At 37.4% G+C, this 26,086-nt stretch overlaps 1 protein-coding gene across 2 annotated transcripts; it reads left to right on the top strand.

Moving 5' to 3' along the window:
- The first annotated feature begins 48 nt into the window (after positions 1 to 48).
- LOC113591443 (E3 ubiquitin-protein ligase RNF31) lies at positions 49 to 24,947 on the top strand. 2 transcript variants are annotated; one of them, XM_027031937.2, is made up of 20 exons: positions 49 to 272; positions 714 to 948; positions 1,119 to 1,265; positions 4,927 to 5,082; positions 5,855 to 5,920; positions 6,040 to 6,114; positions 6,252 to 6,482; positions 6,921 to 7,223; positions 7,375 to 7,560; positions 7,671 to 7,877; positions 8,144 to 8,317; positions 9,387 to 9,485; positions 9,584 to 9,673; positions 9,927 to 10,041; positions 14,008 to 14,120; positions 19,800 to 19,913; positions 19,997 to 20,042; positions 21,325 to 21,412; positions 22,814 to 22,979; positions 23,804 to 24,947. In XM_027031937.2, exons 2-20 carry the CDS (start codon positions 754 to 756, stop codon positions 23,849 to 23,851), a joined length of 2,619 nt encoding a protein of 872 aa, XP_026887738.2. In that variant the 5' UTR covers positions 49 to 272; positions 714 to 753; the 3' UTR covers positions 23,852 to 24,947. The 2 variants fall into 2 exon arrangements, with proteins under 2 accessions (XP_026887738.2, XP_026887737.2); XM_027031936.2 differs by having other exon boundaries at positions 21,322 to 21,412.
- Positions 24,948 to 26,086: the final 1,139 nt, after the last annotated feature.

Genomic DNA, 26,086 nt, shown 5'->3' with positions numbered 1-26,086 from the left:
TTTTTCACTTTCAACTTAATTAAGTATTTGGTGTAAATCTAATATGCTGTTGCCGTTTATTTTGAGAAAAAAAATTGCATTTATTTGGCAATGTAAAATATCAAACGTTCACGTTCAAACTACGCCCACCTTAAATAAAAGCATCGAAAACAAACGTATCGAAACCAACCAACTTCCTCAGACAAGATTGCGATAGCTTTGTAAATCCTGGTCTGCTTCTGTACTGTACAGAATTTGCCTTTTTAATCACTTATCACTGCTGTCAGCGTGAGGTAAAATGTCGAAAATGTGTTTCTAGTCTAAATATTTAGACAGTTGAGGTTTTAGATTAGCTGCAAAACCGATCGAACAGAACGAAACAGAAATGCGACATTAGGAATGTTACTTAGGGTTCAAACTCCGTTTCTTAACTTAGATAAAGTGAAGTAAACTAGTTAAACTGTTTTAATGCAGGGTCTTGATTTGGCCTTAATTCGTCATTTGTCTTTAAGATATTGCTTGTGGAGCTAACATTTTCTAGCCAGTGTACAGCCGTTTAATAGCCTATTGACTTTATCCTTAACATGCATTATTTTTTAAATAATACTGTAATAATAATAATAATTATTATATATATATATATATATATATATATATATATATATATATATATATATATATATATATATATATATATATATATATATATATATGCTTATATCACATATATGCAGATCAATCTAAGAGTGCGAGCAGAATAAGTCTCCACAGCCGATGTCTTCACTTGCTCAGTTTGAGGAGTTGAAGGCAAGAGCGGAGTCATGTCTAGCAACGTCAGGTTCTGTCCAGAAGGTGAGGCCCTTCATCACTGCTATGGCAGAGACAGCCGTTCCAGTGTCTACCAGATACCAGCACATTCCTGCAGAAAACATAATAAAGGAAAACATTGCTGGGAAGAACCAAAAAGAAGTAAGGGATGCTGGATGTCTATAGATAATAGTCACACATGAGAATTGTACATGATTTTGTTTAATATTTTGTGGCATATGTCTTGTGAATCAAACTGTCTATGTTCAATATATATTCACATCTACTCTTTAACTCTTCTAACATTCAGATGTTTCTCTCTTCACTCTGAGGTTGTTGAGTCCCTGACCCAACTAATTAAAGCTCTAAACATTCTGGTGAAATATGGCTGTAATTTAACCAACCCCAACAGGCCCCAATATTGGCGCACAGTCAAATACAACAACCCAGTCTTTAAGACTGTAGTGGATATCATAAAGGTATGTTATTTTTACATTTACTGACTAAATAATATCAGTTGATATTACAATTGTTAGTGGGTAAATGTTATGATAGGCTTCCTTAGTGGCCCCTGTGCCTCCTGTGGTCTTCCCAGTGAATTTTTATTTAAATAATACTTTTTTTTAACAACAGACATTGGGTCCTCCTGTCATCATTTTTGCAATTTTACATTCAATTTCTAATATGTCTGTCATAAATTCAGTTTGTACAACTGTGTCAGATTCAGCAAAAATTCTAATATTCATCATTTCCCTGAGAGGATCAATAAAGTCTTGTCTTATCTTAAAAAGATCATATATGGCAAAGTGGCCTGCCTGATTTGTATAAAAGTGGAATTTATAAATATGCCATTTATGGGTAAAAATAGTAAGTTTCCTGTTTTCTGAGATCAGTAAATGAAAACATCAGTAGTGGAAGTAGGAACTAATAAAGCCAATGAATTTGAAAACAAAAGTTACTCAAGTTGTTCACAGTTAAGATCTAAAACCTTGGGAGGAGCCAGACTCCAAAGGAAATCTATTCTCTTTGAACAACATTGGATGCCAGTATTTATAAATAAACAAGTCATTATAAAAGTCATTATAAATTGTTGCATGTTTATAGATACCATTAGTGCATGTAGGGAGTCCAGCATGTCTAGCTATGGCAGTTTAGATAAAACAAAGAACCATAAGGCAGCAAAGGCATTAGGGCTCACTGAGACATCAGCAAACCAGAAAACCACCATCAAAATACTCGAGTGTTTCTGTATCCTTAAACCTCAAGTTCTGTGACTTTCTCAAACCAAGGGCCTAACCAAATGCATACATTTTAAGATTAGATTTAAGGATTAAGACTATGCATGAGTGTTGCACATTTCTTATCTGGAAGTCTTTGATTTAATTGTTTTTTTTTTTTTACTTATATGGTTGCACAAATATAATATAACCTAACAATATTTCTAATATAATTTTGCTGTAGGATAGTTGATGATTTTAATGAACACATAGAAATAGTGAAATTAATTTGTAGTTTCTGCCTAGTTAAATGTCAGCTAGCTTTTAAAGATAGCAGGCTGAATTACACTCATATTATTTTATTTCTTTGCATTTCACATAATCAAATTTTTATGACAATCAATTTTACAAGACATTTTTACTAAACTCACTATTAGTTCAATTAAAATAGTGATACTTCTTAAGCTAATCCTCTCCCAAGCTAAATCTGTAGTGCTGACATATTACTTACCTCCAATGTTGTGGATAATAAGATACATAGTAACAAATTACATAAATTACTTTCCCCTGTAATGACATAGTGCATTAGAATTTAAATGATTGTAAATAGACTACTGTTTTAATTAGATGTTTAATACATGTTACTTGTGTCTTTCTGAGTAAATAATAACAAATACTTACAATATAAATTCTAATGTGCATGCCTGCACTTGCAGTATGCAATTTGTGAGTACAGGCATATTTGAAAAAAAATTATAGGAAAATGGGAGGGAAATGTAAAATAATAATATTACAGTGAAATGAATGTGCCAATCTAAACAACTTTCCACTCAGTGGAGAAAGCATGAAATCATATCATATGTTACAAACTTTAATATAAGCACAAATCTTATGTGATTTTTTTATTGTTACTTACTAAAATACCTGTAATGAGATGTGATGAGGAAGTGCGATGTTGAGGCCAAAAATAAATAAATAAATAAATAAATGTATTTATTCAAAACAAAAACAAAAACAAAACATGAAGAAAAGGACAAAGCAGACTTGACCAAATCAACATAGCAAATAGCAAAACTGGAAACACTTGCAAAGAATATAACATATGCAACATACAGGGTCAAGAACCAAAAAAATACAACAGCAGTACAGGGCTTTAAATACATCTAATAACAAGGACAACAACTAGTTACAGGTGTGACACATGACCAATCAATAAGATAGGAGACTCACATACATATATAAACACACACACACACACACACACACACACACACACACACACACACACACACACACATATGTAAATCAAACACACGGGGGAGTCTAGGAAAAGGGGGCCATGCCATGACAATACCAAAGGTAATCTCATTACAGAGAAGTGATTCATTGCTTGGATCAAGAATTTTTTGAGTGTGTATCTCAGCACTTTCCACCTCAGTTAAATTCCAAGTTAAGACTGAGTGGATATGATCTGAATGTATATATGATCTGTTTCATGACACAAGCACTGGGGAAGAAAAGAGCAGTATTCAGGCACAAGTGACAAAACGTAGACCATTTAATAATAACAGAAACACAAATTACATTACGACCCTATTACCTGCACCTTTCAACAGCTCAAAATCTAGGTCCAAAAATTGCACAACATTAAAAAAAATCATTAACTTCCCTAAAACAAATCACTCTTCCTTCAACTCCTTATCACAAAAACAGAAATGCAACAACAAAGCAAAAAGAACATGGCACCCACCCCTACAACTCCAAACAATAAGAAAAAAACAATACTCATTTCAGGCAATCAAATAACTATATGTCTCTCAGTGGTCCTTTTGACACTGGCTGTAACAAATCAATGCTACTAATGGAGAAGCATTTCATGCAACTACTTGAGGTCCTGTGCCTCTAAAGCCTCTAAGGATTGAATACACTTCAGAGGCTCTAACTAAGAACCTAGCTGAACAGCAAGTACTAACTCATAAGGCCCTATTCAAAGAACCTGGGACAGAAAAAGAGGACAGTAAACATCAATATACCAATCTCAAAAAGTCTACCACAGGCAGTAATTGTACCAAAACAGAGCCTTACAGAGCAGAGTCTACCGTGGCACATGTTGGGTTTACTGAGCATGACACCAAGGGAGCCTACAGATTTGCGACACAGATATTTAACAGGAAGTTAATTATCCCTCTAGCCAATCAGGGTGTCCATTGTGGTGACGATATCATCTCACCAGCTCACTGGTTCTTGGTGCGCCCTCATGTGGGTAACCTGAAAAACAAATTCTAACACCACCACACAAAGAAACTCATAAAAAAAACCTAAAAAAAAAAACCTAAAAAAAAAAAAAATCCCAAGGACGTAACAACACACACAAAAAAACGAGTAATATTTACACACAGAACAACCAGGGAAGATACAGCGAATGAGCCGGCACAAGCAAAGTTTAACAGTGAGGTGTGGCCACAAAGGAGGGTAACAAACACAAACACGTGGTGGTATGGCAAACACATCCCAGGCCAGTGGGGCACAGCAGGGCCCAGAGGCCAAGGGAGTTGAGGCAAGTCAGGAGCCACAGGAGAAGGAGATTTCCAATGTCTTGCAGCATTGCTTTCTAACATCAAATCCAGTGCATTTAGTATTATACATATAGCCCCATTCCCCCAAAAATTACGATTATTAATCAAATCATGTAAGTACACTTGTCATCAATAAATATTTTTAACAAGAAGCTATGATAAATTGGTGCAACAGATGTTGTATTATGTAGTTTTATTCATTTCAAGAGGAACAATAGATTACAAGATAGATAACACAGTCCAAATGTACATGAAACCAAGACATAAAAATGACCATCAAGTTTTGGTCTCCAGAGAACATAATTCAGTACAGCCTCACCATTATTAATTTATTTCTTTTACCACAGGGTGGCAGAAATGTGTTGTGTCTCTATGGTTACACAAATAAGATGCCAGATGGCTTGAACTTTCCTGATGATGTCACCAGTCCTGATGTCCAAAAAGTCGCAGAAGTAGCCACAGAGGTCATGACACTGTCTGCTGAGCTTGATTTATTCACCAAGGTGAACAATTACCATGTGCTTAGTTAATTTATGTTAACTGCTTCTTGTTCATGAATGGGTGAAGAATGATTCCTGTTTCACTTTTTTGGTTTCAAAAGATCACCCAAATGAAAGAACATATGAAAAGCATTATCAGAGTAAACAAATATGGTTATTGTATTCCTATTTCAAAAATATGTGCGTTTTTATTCACCCATCATTAGAATAATGACTATCATGTCACAGGTATGATCTATTTTGAATCATATTCATTTCATTTCATTGCGTGGGGTTTACAAAATATTTTATGGTTTTATATATTCCACCAAAAATAATGTCAAACTATGTGCTTATTTAACTATAGTAGAAAAAATCTGATTATAGTAACAACAATAATCATTATCATCATAAAAAGTCATTATCCTCATGTAAATAGTAAAAATAGCAATTGCATAGTCATACAATAAATACATTCAGAATGCTCTTAAGCATTATATTAGCATTTCCTTTGCATATGTACCAATGTACATATGGTGCTGAATAAAATGATATGGTGATCACAGATTGTTTACTACAGTCTGTGATTAATTCAGTGAATCTGTCTTTACATGTCCAAACTATGACTGAAGTCTTGTACATTTGTAACACCAAGTGATCAGACTAAACCAACCTTAATCGGCCTCAAGGTTGCATTTCATCTCTGCATGCTGTATAAATGCCTTCTCCTGACAAATGTTTTTTACACCATCTGCTCTGTGAAACAATGTCTAAATAATATGATTTATTAATGTAGGGCAAACATTCCCATCCAGAGTTTTTTGAGAAGAATATACCATTGCATCGACAAGCTCAAGAAAAGGTTTCTGTTTTATTATAATTTTCCATTAAGAACCATTAAGAACTGTACATATTTTTAACCTGCTAAAATTATGACATGTAAATACATTTGCCATTATATTATTTCCTGTTGCTTCTTAGGATGATCAAGAGGTTATATCCGATGCTAAAGTTATCCAAGTTCCTGTCCCTAAACCTAGGGCATGTAATACACATGTGAGTGCAGCAAAACCACACTTGTCTGGCTCTGTTGCCCCCAGACCCTCTTGTACTCTTTCTGCATGACTGTTTAGTTGGATCCTTGCTCATCACTGTGTTTCTCTTTTTTCCTCATTTTGTTTTTGCTCTTGTAGTGGCAATGCCAGAAATGTACCTTTATTAATTTGAAACATGGTTCAATATGTGAGATGTGTGATATGCATCAAGAAGATCCAGTTACCAAGAATATTAATCTTTGCAATCCCCTTCCAAGCAAAGATGATGTTATGTCTATTACTAAGTCTCAGGCTTCATTCAAAATCTTGGACATAAAAAAACAGGACACTTTCCGGAAAGAGGGGCTAAAACTTCTCCATCATCTCAAAGTAGGTAGAGACATCTTGATCTGTATTTGATTGAGTCACAGAACCTTTTAAGTTGTGCTCCCTTTCCTGGCCTATGGCACACTGGTTCAACCTTGATTGATCTGTAAACTGATATTACTTTTTACTTTTCTACTATTTACTTTCCTTTTCATGTTCTTCAATCCTTCATTGTTTAACAAGACACAAGATACTGTTTCAAGCCAGGACTGCTTAATTGGCCATGTCACTGGACATCCTAATTAAAATTCAATATCATGTAAATCTATGAAAGCTATGATTTGATGTCACATGTACTTCAGATCCTCTTCTGTCAGTTCAGTTTGCTGGAGCATTACACATTTTCATAGGGATTTCTTAAAAATAAAATAAAAACATGCACACAACCAACCAACCCCCCCAGGCGCATTACTATTTCCATTTGCTTTTCCCTGAATTCAGGAAGGAGAAAAAAAAGGTTTTGGCCCAGAGGAAGTGTATGCTGCCCTACAGGCTTCTGGAGGCAGCGGAGTGTGGGATTGGCTACATTCTGAACTGCCACACGTTTTAGAAGAGATCTGTGCCATGGCAGCCTCAGTCCAACTGCACCGCAAAACCCAATGTTCCAGGATACAGGCTGGGTCAGGGGAGCATCATAATACAGAGATTCTATTGTCAAAAGCTGAGGCCAAACAGGCTTGGATTACCTCAGAGGGCAATACTCAGAAAGCTGTTCTGCAGCTGCTTAGTGATAGAGCAGCCAAGGTAAGCAAATAAAGACAAATTAAATGTTTCACCTTCCTTTTTTATATATATTTAGATATCATCCCATGTCAGTGATGTAATGTCAGGGATAATAACAACTGCTAAATTTAAATGTAATAATCTCTGTGTTGTGTGTGTTTTGTGTGTGTAGCTTCATGTGCTTATGTCAATGGGCTTTGTGGACAGACTGGCATGTGAAAAGGCCTTATTTATAAGTGCAGGTGATTTGGGTGGTGCTCTGTCCCATCTACAACGCCCTCTACTACAGCCTTTACATAATAATATCTGGAAAGAACAAACGAATATCCACTTTGACATCAATCACGATGACAAAGAGGTGTGTGGCAGGGGTATAAGATCTTGGTGCGCATGAAGTAAACCCATATTAATGTCTCTGGCATTGTAATTCTTTCTTTCTTCATTAACCCATCTCTCTCTCTTTCCTAGTGGCTATGCTGTAGACTCTTAGGGCTGTATAATTTGCCCAGCTGGGGTCGGTGTCTGCTTGCCCTATCCTTGCTACAGCAACCTGATGTTGAGTATTCACTAGAAGATGTGGTCCAGTGTGTGAGAGAACACCATGATAAAGACTTCATCAACCGTATTCTCAAGAAGGAGTGTAAAATATGCTTTGGCAGCTTTCCCCAGAGAAAGGTGGGAGTTGACATTCCTTAGGATTCTGTTAGAAAGCAAATGTAAAATAATTAACACTTAACACCTTTAACACAGTTAATATTTAATCTAAGGTTGTTTTTTTTTCTTCTATTCATATTTCATTATCTGCTATAAAATAGTTTTAAACCCTAACCCGGCTATAAATGTTTTAACCCTTCTGCACCTATAATTTTATCTATATCCCTATATCCTATAGTAACAATATATAACGGTTTTCTTTTTATCTCTTATAAAAATATACACAGATGCACTCTTTGACCGCATGCCAGTGCTCCATGTGTACTGAATGCTTTAAACAGCACTTTACAGTAGTACTGAGAGACAAGCACATCAGAGACATGGTCTGTCCTGTGTGTGAAGAGCCAGACATCAATGACCCTGAAACCTTTCTAACTTATGTCTCTACATTGGATGTGCAGGTAAGCAATAGTAAAATATAGTAAACACTATAGTTTCACTTACCATGGCAGTGATATCTGTTGGAATTGCTTAAAACCTTGAGACAATTCAAAATTTTCAGTCATCTTACATGTATGTTCTTTCTATTATAGAAATTGTAAAATAGTTTATGGTTTAAGACAGAAAACACTTTGAAAGTATACATTCACATTGTGGATGCCAACAGCTAGGCTACAGACTTTAAATTTATAGTGATAAATATACCATTAATATAGGCGTTCCTGATAAAGTATAAAGTATATGCAGGTGAAAGGTAGATGATTCTAATAAAGTTGTACAAAATGTTGTTTATGTACCTTATAGTTCACTTCACATTTCTCTTTGCAGTTATTGCAAGTAACATAATTTATCAAATAAAGCTCAGGAAAAGCAGAGGAACTGAGTGCAACATTCATAAATGAAAATATTTACTTCCAGTTCTTACAGAAATTTGCTCATATCATATTTCCACATTTAGACAAGGTGGCCTCACATATAGCCATAGTCAGTCTCCAGCACCAAGGCAATCAGACACCTCCAGCCTGTCAGTCACCAGCCCTTCTACCAATTAGCTCAATCATTCACTTCCATGTTCCCAATCACCCACTTACTGATCATTACATACACGTGCACCTTGTTTAATTTCCTTTATTTAAGCCTACAGGGTTGTCTCGTTTATGCTTTGCATAGGCAATCTCAATGCTGAGACCATGTCTGGACATGTATGAAATGCATTTGTTAACATGATGGCTCTGTTAATTGGGCATAGCTTACCCTCAAGTGGTAGCTGATGAAGTCACAATTTAGTTAGATTATTAAGTTTATTTTGCAACTGCCAAAATCAAGTTTAAAAACAGGCTGAAATTGTACAGTGCAAGCCTTGCTTTAATTTCGCTCAATATTTAGAATCAGGCACACATTTAAATAACGAGGTGAGAACTGTAAATAAAGATCACCATTAAATGAGAGTTTAAATTCTAAAATGGATTTAGTATAAAGGTTCTACAAAAGTGCTATTTTGGGTTACTATGTCATTGTGTGCTTTTCTAGTTAAGGGTGTATCTGGAGCCTGAAACATATGAGCTGTTTGGTAAAAAGCTCATGGAACATGCTGTAATGAAGGATCCAAAGTTCCTGTGGTGTTGTCATGTGAGTTTCCTTTAACTCAAATTACGTAGTATTCAATCAAAACATTATTTTAAGTACTAACACCAGTACTTCACTATATCCTGCCCTCCACTCTGCAGTGTACCAATGGCTTCATCAATGACAAAGACCAGCTCAAAGTTACTTGCCAAAATTGTCAGCAAAGCTTTTGTTCCAAATGCAAAAAGCCTGTGAGTAAATACCTTATCTAGTTTATTTATATATATATATATATATATATATATATATATATATATATATATATATATATATATATATATATATATATATAATATTAGTTCTAGTTCTTCATTTAAAACAAACTATTGTACAGCTTTTTCTGTGTACTTATTTTCTTTATTTGCCATCTGTCTGTGAACCATGCAAATTACTTCATACTTTTTTATACATTTTAATTTTAAACTTTAATTTTTTTATTTACAGTGGGAAGATCAACATGAAGGTATATCATGTAATGATTTTCAGGCCTGGAAAAGAGAAAATGATTCAGACTATCAAAAACAAGGCCTAGCTGGATTTCTGCATGACAATGGCATTAGTGAGTAAATCATACTATAAATACAAATCCCATTTTAAACTTTAACTATTTTTATGAGAGATAGAGGATCTGCTGTGGGAGCAGAAATTAATTACAGGCCATAGCACAATAATGCTCAGACTGGGAAGAACTAATGTAATGTTTTATATTGATTTTTATTTATAGATAATTGCATAATTCATTTTCATGACAATTGAAAAATGACAATTGTTTCCACTTAAGTGGTGGAAAGGCTAATGTTAGCTAGAAAGAGCACATCTCTAATGAACCAAACTAATTAGCTTCCAAGTTTTGTCTTGTTGATTGCACTATAAATTGGAAATTCACCTGATATAGGAATTAACAAAGATGCATCTTATATTGTTGATTTATGACAACACAGGCTGTTTTTGTAATTGTTATATAGGCAGGAAAGTAAAATTAATTTCATTATTCCTGTACTATGTTCAAGATCTCCACTTGCAGAGGCAGCAAAGCAGTGTCACAACATTATGAATGCACCATGTTTCACAGTAGCATGCCTTTTTACATTTACATTTATGGCATTTTCTTTTTCTTTGTGGGTTTCATTTCATAATTTATGAATATAACACGACAGCTCTATTTTTATTTCGTCTGTCCATTGTGGTTTTTCTATGCAAGTTTTGGAAAGGTTGTCCCCTATAATGCCTTTGTTTAAGCAGTGGGGTCCTCCTTGGCCCATAGAGACCTTCTTCGTTCAGTGTGTGGGGTATAGTACAGGTTGAAACATTCATTCCAGACATCTCCAGCTCAATCTGAAGTTGTTTGGAACTTGTATATGCGTTCTTTTCCACACTTTGAACCAACTTCACCAGGTTCTGCCATCAATTTTCCTATTTGCATCACATCTTGGAATGTTCTTGTCTGTCCCATGAGTAGCAACCTTCTTGATAACAGCTGAACTAGGGATGAAGTAGGGATGCCAAGGTCTGGTACCCTTTAGACCATTTGTGCATTTGTGATATTAGTATATCTGGCCTACTCAGACAGCTATCTTGGCTTTGCCATTGTGAACAAGGAACAGGAAATAAAATGCACCTTTCTAAGCATCAAAGCCACCATTCATAGGTTAATTAAAATTATGTGAGCACTGACAAAGCAGAGGACAGGTTAGTCTAATTTCTGATTAATCACAGGTTGATGTAATTTTGTCCATTGTTTTAAAATGAAAGTTGCCACTCATGTCCTGGCATTGTTTTCATTTATGATCCTTTTTGTCAGTTTTGTGATGAGTTTATCAGGGATGATTCTGAGCTGTAGTGTATGGACAGCATTCACATATGTGTTTTTCCTGTCCAAGTGAGTGAGGGCAGTATGTGTTGTTAGGGCATTGGCATCGTCTGGAAATCTGTTTGGGTGGTATGCAAATTGGGAGGAATGAGGGTCCATGGTGTCTGGTCAAAGCTCACATCTGTTCCACATTTCTAGTCATTCAAAGCACTTCATGGCTGTTGAGGTCAGTGCAACAGGGAGATAATCATTTAGGCAGGTGACAGGTGTTTTCTTTGGAACTGGAATGATTGTGGCTCTCCTAGAGCATGTGGGGATCACTGACAGTTTTAGGGAAATGGTAAAGATGTCAGTGAAAACTTCAGCCAGCTGGTTGGCATGTGCTCCAAGTACCTGACTGCGGATGCTATCCGCACCAGGTGCCTTATGTGTGTTGAGTATCTGACCACCTCAGACCCATGAATGGTTAGGATGCATCTCAGCTGTGTTGGTGCCAGCTGTGTCACAAAATATCCACCAGTCTGTGGTTTCAAAACAGTCCTGAAGTGTGAAGTTGATCTCCTTGCTCCATTAATAGACTGATCGGAGAACTGTTTTTCCTGTTTGAGTCTTTGTCTGTATGCAGGCAGGAGAAGAATGTAGGTGTGATCAGATTTTCCATAAGCAGTGCAAGGGGTGGGGTTTATAGCAACAAAATTTCACTGTAACACATACCCCGCCACCTCTGCTCTTTCCGGAGTCCAGTGTTCTGCCCTGGACAGTGGATAGAGAAGCCAGCGTATGTGTATGGTCACGACCCCAAGATACAAGTCTATTCTCACTTTATCTGAGATGGCACCACCTTGTCTAAAGTTATACAAAATTAATTCTGAATATGCTCTGTTACACAGTCAAGTCCTTCTGGACCTACAGGTAAATAAGTTATCAATAAACACAGCTTTAGGTTTAGGCCCCACCACATTGAGTGATTCCCAAAGAAACAAGAATTGTTTCAAAATTCATTTTAAGAAAATCTTGAGTATTGAAAATACCAACAATTATTGCCTTGTAAAAATCACCAACAATAATTACCTACATTGATATTGCTATGTGATGGTACACCTGATTAAAATTGCTTTTGTCAAGCATTTAAAGTACCTTTAGGAAAAGTCTGTTTGTATATATTATGCCAATCCCATCACTAAAAAAAAAAAGTGAAATCTTGCATTACATTGAGAACAGAAGCTCCTCAGGATTAATAAACTCCAAATGTAACTCCAAAGAAATGCCATGGTTGTAAAAATAAATAAATAAATAAAAAAGTAAAGATCTTTAATTGGTATGTCAAAAGTTTTTTTGACATCATCCCCTTGCCATATCCCAACCACCTGTCTTGCACACAGCTCTTGCCTCTTTCTGGACCAGTTGTCGCCAGTCCTTACCCTTGGCCTCATCATAGTGGATGAGGTTGGAATGCTACCCAGACCTGCTTGGTCAGAAACCAGTGTTCCAACTAGTGCCCTGAGGCATGCTTGGTTCACTGTGTTGTACTCTCCATCTTCTTGATATGATTTCAATTTCAACCTGTGAACTCTTGGGGTCCCCAGACTCTCTATAGTAAAACACCTCTCTCATATATGATCATGGGTGACCATGAACTCTTTTGTCAGTATGCAGATGGGAAGTTGCAGCTTGTTCTTGTTTCTAAATAGAGGCTTTGTGGCAAACTTAGCCACCTGTGCAGGTGAAGACTTACCCTCCTCTGGAGGTCCTCCACTGTGCACCAAGGCAATTTCAAATGCCATGCAAGTTAAATCCACACTAGTGCTACATTTAGCAAACTTGGCATCTTGCATTGCCTTCCAAATAGGTTCTTTGATGTTGAAGTAGTTAGTGGAAATTGTCATTTGCCTAGATTGCAGTCTACACAGCACTCCTGGAGCTGAGAGGGTTAAGGACCTTGTTCAGGGAACCAACAGTGGCTGCAGACAGGATTCAAACCCACAACCTTCCAATAGAGAGCAAAAACTCCTACTCACTAGGCTACCACTGCCAAGTGATAAGATCACTAGTAAAGATGAATATTTCTTAAAGATCCTCCACCCAAATCCTTAGGTTTGAACAGTGAGAATCTTGTTTTCATTGCTCAATGTTGCCAACGTCAATAATGTAAGTCAGGATGTTATAAATATCCATTTTCACAAGTTATTGCTCCATAAGATGTATTGCCATCACTAAAACAGAAGACTTACATCAACTTTGTTTAGAACATCTACATTAACTACTCATTATTTATAAGGCCTTAAAGTTGCCATTATCTTAATGATATTTTAAAAATTCATTGATTTATTCAAACATGCAATCATTTAGTTTAACTTGAAATGATTTTACTTGCCTTTAAAAATATTTTTGTGAAAGCATAAGAATTTTATGAATCAAACATCTGAAATATTTAATGGTCAAGGTTTTGCTGGATGATTAGTTCTTGTAGTAATTGTTTTTTTATACAATGTCAATTTTAGCTTGTATTCATATTTTTATTTTTATTTTTCATCATGATCACAACTCTATAGTGAGCAAAGCTCTTGTCTTAATTGCTACAGTAATTGTTAAATTAAATGGAGCAAATAAAATGGAGCAAAACTATATATTAAATCATGAAATTGAACCCAAAAAGAATTTCCAACTGACTTTTAGAACCTTTTCTACCCGCCCCCCGCCTTCTATTTTTTTCAGATTGTCCTAACTGTAAGTTTCAGTATGCCCTGGCAAAAGGAGGTTGTATGCACTTCACTTGCAGCCAATGTAGATATGAGTTCTGCTGTGGCTGCAACAACCCTTTCCACAAGGTAGGAATGTGAATTATTTCAAACTATACAAGAAGTGTATTTTTCTGTATATGGTGAAAAAGTGCATTAAAAATACTACTACAAAACTTTCCTGAAGTACAGTGCCCTCCAAAAATATTGAAACCCCTGGTAAACAAGATCAAAACAGGATGTAAAAAGCATGCTTTATAACTTATTCCTTATTACTTATTTTTAATATATTAACCAGAATATAGTGACCATAAATATAACTAAATCTAAAAATCTTGTAACACGGGGAGGCTTGGCAGGATGCAAAAGAGGAGCTGTGATACATACAACAACATTTATTTAGAGACACGGAAGACAACATAGCACTAAGGCTATCATGGGATCAAACACTGACAACGTTCATGTTTACACAAAGGATTTATATACACATACATTAACAACACAACGAGGAGCATTAGCATGGCACTGCCTATCAACAAATTCTATGACATGGAGAAAGCCATGTCAAAACAAAGAAGTATTTATCTCAGTAAGAGAGAATGATGCCTAACACTATCTTCTGATGTTCAGTGCTTACCATTCAGCAAATAAGGTAGACTATGTAATTAGCTAAGTTTTATATAATTAATGCCAAGAAATGTAGCATTTGTTTTTCTAAAATCCATTAAATCTCTCATTTTTGAGAAATCCAATCGAGTGTCAGTGATGACACAGTACTAGGTTTGTTTTATTTTGTTTACAGGTTCCTGACTTAAGCTCATCATAGAGGTGAATGTTTAATTTTTGATGTCCCATGTTTATGAATCCCCTGTAATAGAAAGACATGATTTGTTTTCTTTTGTTAAGCTGACTGAGCAAGGGGAGATGGCTTGTTGTGCCGTGGTCAGTGCCCACGAAGACCGCACCTTAGAAGATGCTGTGCTACTTGTGTCAGACCAAGGGAAGCAGCTCCTGTGAGCTGATGTTAGCGGTAAAAGAGTTGGCCCTTCGGCAACCAGCTGTGAGCAAGCCAACTGACAGTAAACTACAAGCCCAACTCCATTTCACTGATGATGGTAGACCTATATGGTTGAAGTGTCAGAAGGAGGGGCACAAAGCGAAAAACTGTCCCTCAGTATGTAAAATAAAAGGATGGGATAGCTCTGGTGCTCAGGAAAGTGAGATGCCCCAGGTGGCTGTGAACCGGGCCATTCAAAGGCAAAACATAGATTCCCATGACACTAACCCTAGTCACAGTAAGATATTAGAGTGAGCAGTGGGGACTTGTCCCATAGTGGAAGTCAAAATCGGGGGTGTTACTGCCTCATGTTTACTGGATACTGGCAGTCAAGTAAGCACCCTGAGGGAGGAGTTTTTTCATCAGCAATTGGGTGGGGAAACAGGAGATATGTTGTCAACTGCAGGATGGCTCAGGTTAACAGCCGCTAATGGATTAGATATCCCCTACTTAGGATATTTAGAGTTGGAAGTAGAGGCAATGGGAATGAAGATCCCTGATTGTGGGTTTCTAGTGGTAAAGAATCCCCAGAATCAGCAGACAGCTGTACCCTGCATTTTAAGCATAAACTTCATAGGTCGTTGCTGTCAGTTAGTTCAGGCTGAGTTCGATCGCACTTTAGATATGACGGTAGATTCTGACTGGAGAAACATGTTTCAATAGATACACACATAGAGTTGACAGGACAGTCATAGCTCGAATAGCAGGCAAAGAGTTAATACACATCCCTGCAGCCTCAGTGGCTACAGTTATGATCACCTAGGTCACCAAGAGAAGGACTGTGGATGCTAGAGCCAGGTAGTTACCGGGCAGGATAGTGGTCATGCAATCACTAGTGAGGGCTCAAAGACAGGCAGTACCAGTGCAGGTAGTTAATCTCTTGTTTGAGGCAGTGTGGTTGAGGCCCTGAACTCGGATAGGAGTCCCTGTTACAGAGAGTGAACCCAGAACAGCATTATGAAGTAAAGTTTCAGCAGATCACTTCAAACACAGAACAAGTATCTGTGGACCTGAAGGAGGCACAGACGCAGTGTAATTTGTCATGTGTAATGAGTAAACTAGATGTAGGGGGTACAGTGGAACAACAAGCTGAGTTAAGAGCATTACTGGACAAATATGCTGACATTTTTGTCATGGGAGATGACAATCTAGGGTATACAGAGACAGTGAAACATGAGATTAAGATGGTGGATGACGTGCCGGTGAACCTCCCGTACCATAGAATTCCACCTACCCAGTATAAAGAGATCAAGGATCATATCTCTGTTATTGAGAAAAGGGGTTATTAAAGACAGCTCTAGCTCCTATGTCTTGCCTGTAGTGGTGGTACGGAAGGCGTATGGCAGTTTTCGCTTGTGTGTCGATTACTGCAAGTTGAATCAGAAAACCAAAAGAGATGCGTTTCCTCTGCCACGAATAGATGACAGTTTTGATGCTTTGTGTGGAGCGAGATTTTTCTCCACTATTGATCTTGCTAGTGGTTATCATCAGGTGGCCGTTGAAGAAAGGGATCGGCATAAAAATGCATTCACCACTCCTTTTGGTTTATATGAACATGTACGTATGCCTGTGAGTTTGCAATGGGCCAGCAACATTTCAGTGGTTGATGCAGGTGACCATGACTGACTTAATTTTCCAAATAATGCTCGTGTATTTGGATGATATTTTGGTATTTTCCAGGACATTTCCAGAGTATTTGGAGAGGTTAGACAGTGTTTAGATGGCTGTAGGAAACAGGGCTTAAAGTGAAAATGAAGAAATGTCATTTTCTCCAGGATAAGGTGATCTTTTTAGGACCTCAGATTTCAGCTGAAGGCATAGCAACAGACCCAGGAAATGTGTCTGCTGTTGAGCAATGGCCAGTGACCTAGATGCTGAAAGCACTGCAATCATTTTTGGGGCTCTGCAGCTATTACAGGAAATTTGTCAAACGGTTTTCACAGATTGCAGGTCCCCTACATTATTTAGTAGGTTGTCTGAAAATGGTCACACAGTAGTATAAAATGGGGTTGTCTGAAAATGGGCCCCTCATCCAGAGTGAATGAGCTGATGGTAAGCCTGAGTGTCAGGTTTCATTTGATCATTTGCACCTGTGCTCGGATTTGCTGATTTTACGAGTCCGTTTATAGTCAAGACTGATACGAGTAGTCAGGGCTTTGGAGCTGTCTTGTATCCACAGCAAGATGGAGTGAGAAAGGTGGTAGCTTATGCGAGTCGGAGGTTAAGAAATGCTGAGAAAAAGATAAGTACTACAGCAGTATGCAGTTGGAACTCCTTGATTTGAAATGGGCCATAACAGAGAAATGTAGGAGTTATCTGCTGGGCACTACATCCTTGGTGGTTACGAACAATAACCCGCTATGTCATCTAAACCCGCTTTGTCATCAGTACCGTTCAGGCAGGGGAGACCGAGATTGATCCAGAGGATAGTGAATATGACAACTGCATGGCTATTTGCAATTTAATGAGTAGAGGGACTACTCTCGACCCAGAATTGGATATGGTTGGGATAGAGAGGTGTGAAGTTAAACAGATGCTGGTGAGGGTAGCGAGCTGCCGAGATGTAAGTACAGCTCAGGGCAACACGCCCACCTTACCTGGGTATGCCAAGAATGAGTTTTCTAACAACAGGATCCAGTGCTGAGTGTGTTCAGAACCTGGTGGAAAAGGGGAAGGAAGCTTATGGGCCGAAAGAGGCAAGGACTGTCTAAACCGGTATGGTCGTGGCTGAAGCATTGGGACAAATTAGGGAGCGTGAGGGTTTACTGTACCAAGTAGTGGAGGATGTGAGGCATGGGGAGTGTCTATAGTTCATAGTGCCTGACTGTTTGAAGACACAACTCTTTGAGAGTGTGCATGACTATATGGGTCATCAGGGTATAGAGAGAACACTGAAACTACTACACTGTAGGTGTTTTTGGGTAGGGATGTATGAAGAGGTTGAGCGGTGGGTAAAGAAATGCCAACATTGTGTTTTAACCAAAATGCCTCATCCCAAAATACATCCACCCATGCAGTCTTTTCTAGCTACCAGACCACTGGAGGTAGTAGCTGTAGATTTTACCCAACTCAAACCAGCATCTGAGGTGAGAAAGAGTGTCTTAGTGATTACGGGTGTTTTCACTAAGTTCACATGGGCTTTTGCGACCCGAGATCAAAAGCTGACATGACTGCAAAAATTATACTAAAAGAGTGGTTCATGTGGTATGGAGTACCCGAGAGATTATACTCTGACCAAGGCCGGAATTTTGAAAGCGAGGTCAAGGGCTAAGAGAAGTCTCATGATGCTGTATCACCCAACTGAGAATGCCCAATGTGAGCGATTTAACAGGACGTTACATGAGCTTTTGTATACTCTTCCTCCAGAGAAGAAACGTAGATGGCCAGGGTATTTACCAGAATTGGCCTTTGCATATAATGTGATTCCACATGCGACTACAGGGTATTCTCCGTATTTCTTGCTGTTCGGAATGGATCCTCATCTTCCGACTGATGCATTGTTAGGAAGAGATGCAGTTGTGGTGCCTAATCATGAGCGAGCCAAAGCTTATTCTGAACAGAAAGCAGCTGAACGCACAGCCGTTCAGAGGAACAAAGTGTACTGCCCCTCCATTGATGTAGGCCAGTGTGTATATATGAGGAATCGTCTTCCAGGCAGGAACAAAATCCAGGATGCCTGGCAGGCTATTCCTTATCATGTAGTGGACGTGCAGGGGATGATGTACACAGTGGAACCAGTGGAGGGAGGACCGATAAAGAGAATTAATCAGGTGGATATACGTCCTTGCACTCATTTCTCTACTTCTGCCCCTCAGAGGGGAAAGCGAGAGCAAGTGGTGAAAACTGTTGCTGTACATGAATTGCAGGTTGAATTGGAGAACCTTGAGGAAGGGGTGATGTTGGTAGGCACAATTTCGCCAGCCATGAGTCGTCATATGGATCAGATTGGCTCACAGGATCCTAATCTGGATGTGCCAGTGAGGATGTTTTCTGTAGCGGATAAAGCAGATACAGGAGAAGTGACTGCTGACTTTAGTCTAGAGCAGTGTCTTACTCAAAATTTAGTCTTACTCAAAATCCCAGTCAGTGGGATCTGTCGGAATAAAGACCTGAAAATGTTCGTAAGCCATCAGTGTGGTTTCTTTCCCCAGTGACTGCATATCACCCCATATTTGTATCCAAGTTAAACAAAGTCAATTTACGTCAGTTAGACTGCACTCATTTCAAGGGTTGCCACAAATTGTGCCATACACAGATTTGAGAAAAGACTCAGTTTTTTCCTTCAATTATTCAAATAAAGGTTATATTTTTGTTAATATTTGAATGAACCCTCAAAAGCATAATTATTTTTACAGCCCATTTTGCTTATGTTTACCAGGGGTGCCAATATTTGTGGAGGACATTGTATACACGTGTGTACACACACACACACACACGATACATAAGAGATATTCTTGAGGGTATTTGAGAGCTGTTGAGGCCTATACTGGAAATTTGGCCTACAGATTGAACCTATTATGGACCCCTTCATGTTTCATTAGGTGTAGTTTCTGAGGCTCAAATGCATTTGTTTCAAGAGTCCAATGAGCAGGATGAAGGCCATTACCCTTATTGATTCAACTCACTGAAAATAAATGCTCTAAATAAAAATAATATAATATTATCAGTGGAAAAGCCTTTTACTAATAATTGTCATTTCCTTTGCTTTTTAGAGAGGATGTATGTATGCTCAATGCACAGTGACAGGACTACATGCCCACCATCCTCGTGACTGCCTTTTCTACCTACGAGACTGGACCCCAGCTAGGTTACAGGCTTTGCTACAGGTACAAAAGAGAAGGCAGATGTTGTGTCAAAGCGAAAATGCAATTCATGTTGCTATACCATTCACAAATGTTCTTCTTTGTAGATGGGTGGGGTGAAGTTCAACATAGACCCTGATGGGACAACGATGGGTATGGTCAAACCTGGCATGATATTCTGTCCTATTTTCTCACCATTTACATTTGTTACATAGTATGTTTAAGTCTTATATGTTCCACATAAGCATTTGAAGAATAATACATAAGCATAATAAGCGTTTGATATCACTCTGTGGCTGCTGGTAATTTTTCATTAAGATATTAGTATGATTCTGTATATAGTAGATGAAGGTATAAGTTGTTGACATACCCAGATATGTATATCTGTAAAAGGTACGTTTATGGACAACAGAGTATCTTGGTGAGCAGATGCCTAATGAGCAAGTCAAGGCAAGGCTCTATGAGTTCTCCATGACAAAACTTTAACCTTATGAAATACATGAAATGGGCAACATAAAACACAAATCACATAAAAAGGACTTTGAATTCACTGAATTACTCTTGTAGTTCTATATTACAATCTCATTTGCAAAAATGAGGAGACCAATCAATGTCACAACCATACTTTTTTTTACTTAAAGGTGTAGTGAATAAAATTCAGAAGCGAGGACTTAGCTTGAAAATTCAAATGATTACAACTAGCAGGCCCCTCTCACTCCCTTTCTACTGCACTCCTTCCCTGCTTGCAAAGTCCCTCTCCACAAAGAAGGCTGCTGTGCACATTGTGAAATGTCAACAAACTGGCCAATAGACAAGCAGAAATTAATCTGTACATGAATGTCTTGGTGGTTAGCATGTTTGCCTCTTAGCACTAGGGACTTGGGTTTGAGTCCCTTTGTGGGTGGACTTTCCATGTTCTCTCTGTGTGGGTTTCCTCAGAGGTCTCTGGTTTTCTCCCAAAGTCTAAAAACATGGAGGTTAGGTTGATTGGATACTCTAAATTCTCCTTTATGAATGTGACCTGTGTGTGTGCATGTATGTCCAGTGATGGTTGGTGCTCTGTCCTTGTCTTGACCTCCTCCCCTTCCCCAGCACCTGGTGTAATCCCCCATGGGACTGTGGTTTCTGATTGAGAAATGTGCTACACTGTGTTATTATCTTTGTGGGGTTTTTTTAATCAGATAAAAAAAACATCAAGCATGCTAGCATGCTTGTTTAATCTCGGGCTGGATTGATTGTTTTGACTCAGATGTGCTGGATTCATGTAAATGCTATGAGGAGGACAAGGTGGAACTAGAAAGGCCTGATTTTTTTTCACAGATTATCTGTCTCATATACTATTGTGTGGACATAGTAACATAGTAAATATGGCAAAAAGTAATTTTTATAGGAGTTACGTACTGCTGTTTTAATTCACGTGTTTGTCACACAGAAGGATGTGGAGTGATGGAGCAGAAAGATGGAGCACAGTTTGATGCACCATGTGGAATTCAAACACAGGAAGGCCATGCTGGACTTTGCGAGTGAGTGACCTTGTATTTAGTCATACTTCTTATATTTACTCATACTCCCATTCGCCATTTAGCTGTACTGAAACCAAAGATAGCCAATTCATTAAATTGCTAAAGAGTTGGCAGTTTTGGGGGGGGCTTTCTGCAGACACACACATTGGTATTAAATAGAAAATACTACTATATTTCTAACTTTGCATAACAGAACCGATTTTGACACCATTATACAAAGCAATGAATAACATGAATGGCCATTGCATTATTTTATATCCAAAAGCTGGAGTAAAAATGCCCTGGTACTCATTATGCATGCTATAGTTTTATTAGTGACATCTAAACCCATAGTCATGGGTCAAACTGCAGTTCTTTTCTTAATAAATTTAGTAGCTTTGGCACCATGGACTTGGATATAAGGTAACCTTGCCTTGGCAACTCATTAGCGGTACAAAACAACCTTACATGTAAGCCAAACCTTACATTTGGCTGCCTTGCAAGTTTGTAGGTTATTGTGCCAGAAGGACCATATAAAACAGCAAGTAAAACAATATGAAATTTATGAAGCACTTAAATTAGACTTCAAATGACTTAAGTAAAATTAATAAAACAATGATGATAAGAAGATTGCATGAAGTGAAATATGATAAAGAAGCATAAAACTAAAAACACCCAGAAGTGAAATATGATAAGTAGTATAAAACTAAACATCCTCAGGCTGTTATATCAAGAATGGGACAGATTGAAACTGCATTGACTTTATATTTTCATTTTATGTCTCAACAATTTAATAAATAAATAAAGGTGCAAACCAATTAAAGAGAGACATGACAATCAAAAAATAAAGTTTTTAAACAGGAAAAGAAAGCAATGCACACTGTTGTTGTTCCCAGAGGACTTAATGACATTATACTTAGAGAAGTTCTAACAGATTGTTTTAGACTCAACAAAGACTGTACTGGGTAAAGAACTGAGCTGGAATTCTCTTTTCCATTGCCTTGCCTCAAGCCTTGTCCCAAATGTTCAGTGCCATTTACGATTTGGATTAGGTGTGAGGGGATCTGGGAGAGAGCACAAATATGGACTATCTGGTTGGTATCTGATAAATTTAGGAGAGGTCTATGTTTTACAAGAGAGATTAAGTCTGTCCTAACTTTAGAGGCTCTGTGGTGTCAATCAACTCAATTGTCTATTGATGTTATATGATAAAATTGCACAACCAATCACATTGGCTTTGGTGCTGACTCAAATTCTATTAGCCAGTTAAGCCCCACCATTCTTTTCATGATGGAATGTGCGAACACCCGATCACACCAGTACAGAATTGTGTATTCCATTAAAAACATTAGCTATATTTAAAAAGATGGACACTAGGTTATAACAACAATGCTCAACATAAACATGCTTTGTACTTTACAGCAAACATTACAGAGAATATCTTGTAAGCCTCATCAATGCCCACTTGCTTGACCCTGCTGACTTCTTTGAAGAGGGTGAATTAATTAGTGCCTGCAAAAGACACAAAGTATACCATGATCGAGGGGAAGAAGAAAATGATGAGACATATCACACCAGACTACGGCAGGTGAGTGAACAACTCTTATCTACATATTAACTTATCTATATAAGTGAATTGTCATATTTCGTTGTTTAGATAACAGCTGATGAGACCCTGTCATTTAAAGACAAATGTAGATATAGGTGCATGTCAGTGTAGAGCACTTTTGGATTTGCTACTGACCTTTTTATACTGTTCATTGATGGCTCTGCTTGAATGAGGGATGATTATTCATGAATGCAAGAAAAGAGCAGCATACAGTGACATTCATTTATAAGCCATGTTTGCAGCAAAGACTAAAAACATGAGGGGATCACACAAGTTTTGGGTACATAAAGAAAACAGGAAGCATCCAAATCTAAGGAGCAAGACAAATGATAACAGTAGAATTTAAACAATGACCATTGACAGTCTAGAAAACACAGGATCTATATATACAAGTTGATAGGTAAAAGGAAAAAGGGTTCAACAGATCAAGGCCAGGGAAAAACTGAAACAGGAGCCAGAACTAGGAATAAAACCAAAACAAGTAAGCACATGGTAAGGTGTTGCCATGGGAACCACATCGCCAGAGGAGGGACAACCGCGATATCATGGCTAATACACATTTACTTTAATGTAAATGAGAGTTTTGAGAATTTTTTTAGGCAGTGATGTGATCTGTAAAATTTGAAAAATGGCTAGCAGAGTTTTGAGATATTCAAAAATATTCACTATTAATAAAGTGATAGACACTATGGTTCACATCATAGCTAAATGCTTGTAATTTTGGTCTATTTCTAGTGTTATAGGTGTAACTATGTCTGATATGTTTTTCTTTAATAATCTGTTTTCATGTTATACTTTTGCAGAAACTGAAGGAGATACCCCTTGGTGATAAGGTCCCACGAAAGATTTAATAGAAAGGAGAAGTTGTGAGCGTTTAGTTATATTTAAAGATGAACATATACATACATAATGTTTTAGCCACCTATTGAGCTTATGTAGCTGGTTTAGCTTGCCAAAGGTTACCAAAGAATATGTGAAGATGCGGTACAGCCAGAAACAACTAGGCAATTTATATAAAATGTATAGAAAATTATACTACTTTATTCTTTTTCTCCACTAGTAACTTAGTTCATTCATACAATGACACTCTTCACTTGATTGCACCTGAAATTTTTAAATGATTACCATCCCAGTAATCCTTCTGTCTATTATGCATCCCTTTTGCATTAATAGCAAACGTACAAGTATTGTCCTTAAAATGAAATCATCTACTTGTGAATTAGATGCAGTCTTTATTACTTTTTTAAAGAAGATTTTACTTTAAGTTTTCAATGAGGTTTTAGCCACTGTGATCAGTCTTCTTTCTGAAGGTATCTATGATTAGAACTCCAATTAAGAAAGCAGATTCAGATCCAGCTGTTTATCATTTTAGGCCCATATCCAGCCTACCGTTTTTAAGTAACATCTTGGTAGAAACTTGTTATTCAACTAAATTTTTGATTTCAGATAATGTCTTTGGAAAATCTGGTGCTCATTTTAATCACAACACTGAGCTTGCCCTGTTCAGAGATTTTAAATTTTCTGCTGCTGAGTGCTAGTTCTGATAATACTTATATTCTTGTTCTTCTTGACCTGAGTGCAGCTTTTGATACTGTAGATCATGACCTTATTCTGCATTGACTTAAACACTAAGTCTCTCAGCACCAGCATGAAGCTGCTTCAGGTCATACCTCAGATAGCTTTATGGAAAGATATCAAAACATTGACATTAAATATGGAACTCCAAGAGGATCCATTTTAGCATTTTTTGCTCTTCTTTCTCTGTGACACCTCGTTACATAATTCAAAAGCATTAAATCTATTTTCATAGTTATGCTGTTGACACACAATTTTATATACTAGTGTTACTGTGTATTCAGGAGCCACTTAACAAACTGAACATATACTTGAATGAAATATCTGACTGGACGTAACAGACCTTTTTACATCTAGGCAAAGATGAATGAAATAAACAGAATGCTTATTGAACATGTTGAATTCTCTATCTTTATTGTATCAGTGTATCATCAATTCTGATGTTTTTGTTACTCATATTAACGTCTGCAGAGTTGCATTTTATCATATGAGGAACATTGCAAAGGCTTCCACATTTCTAAAATAAATGAAAACTGCCTGTGAGGTAGTCCTATGTGAGTAAGTCATAAAATGCATATCCTTCAACACCAGAGGTCCAGTTCAGATTTGACGGCATTTTGCAGTTCACAGTTTGGATATCACAGTTTGATATGAAGTTGGCACAACTGGAAAAAAAAAAAACCATCAACTCCCCAAATGCATAAGTCTAAGGTTCTTTTAATTTATTTTGAACAGACAGTGGTGCAAGTTACAATTTGTTCCACCTCATATCATATAATTCCCCCTGAAGCAGTTGGTACAGCTTTTAGCGTATTAAGCAGTAAAATGTAAACAGTGATGTATATTCTCACATAAGTCATGTTTATGTGTAAGACTGATTAAAAGAAAAGGTAATAAGTTACAATCAGCTATAAAATGAAAAGCATCTATTATGTTATTAAATACAAATTAAATAGATAATAATTAATTTGTTCTCTTTAGGGTATATCTCTGCATTTAAAGCTTCAGATCAAGCTGATGAAATGGAAATGCTTTGGTAATGCTTTTGACCCTGTCTTCTTTTGTATCTAAATGCTGCTGAAAAGCAGTAGGGGAACTTATGGGACTTCTAGGGAGTATTCCACAAAGCAGGATTGCTCATCTTCGCCAGATAAATTTAGCTCAAAACCAAGACTGTCCAATTTCTATTGCATATTTAACTATCTTAATATTTACTAGTTAAACATTGACCTTAACTGGCTAAATAGAAATCCTATTTTATGAAATCCCCCATTTGGTTTGTTTGGGGTGGGGTTGGTCTTGATTTGTTGGTTACTATATCCTAGTATACTGGGTAACAATGCGGCCTCTCTCATGTGAGACTGTCCAGTCAAATGCATCATGCTTTACCAATATGAATTCTTGGGCAAGACCCCTATCATACATTTGCCTACCACTGTGTAACTGAAACTGGAAGTTGCTCTGGATAAGAGTGCCTGCCAAATGTGTAAATGTAAATGATTTGCATATCT

The sequence above is a fragment of the Electrophorus electricus genome, chromosome 14 (genome assembly GCF_013358815.1).
Source record: "Electrophorus electricus isolate fEleEle1 chromosome 14, fEleEle1.pri, whole genome shotgun sequence".
In the NCBI taxonomy this organism is placed as follows: Eukaryota; Metazoa; Chordata; class Actinopteri; order Gymnotiformes; family Gymnotidae; genus Electrophorus; species Electrophorus electricus.
This window is presented reverse-complemented; position numbering and strand designations above follow the sequence as displayed.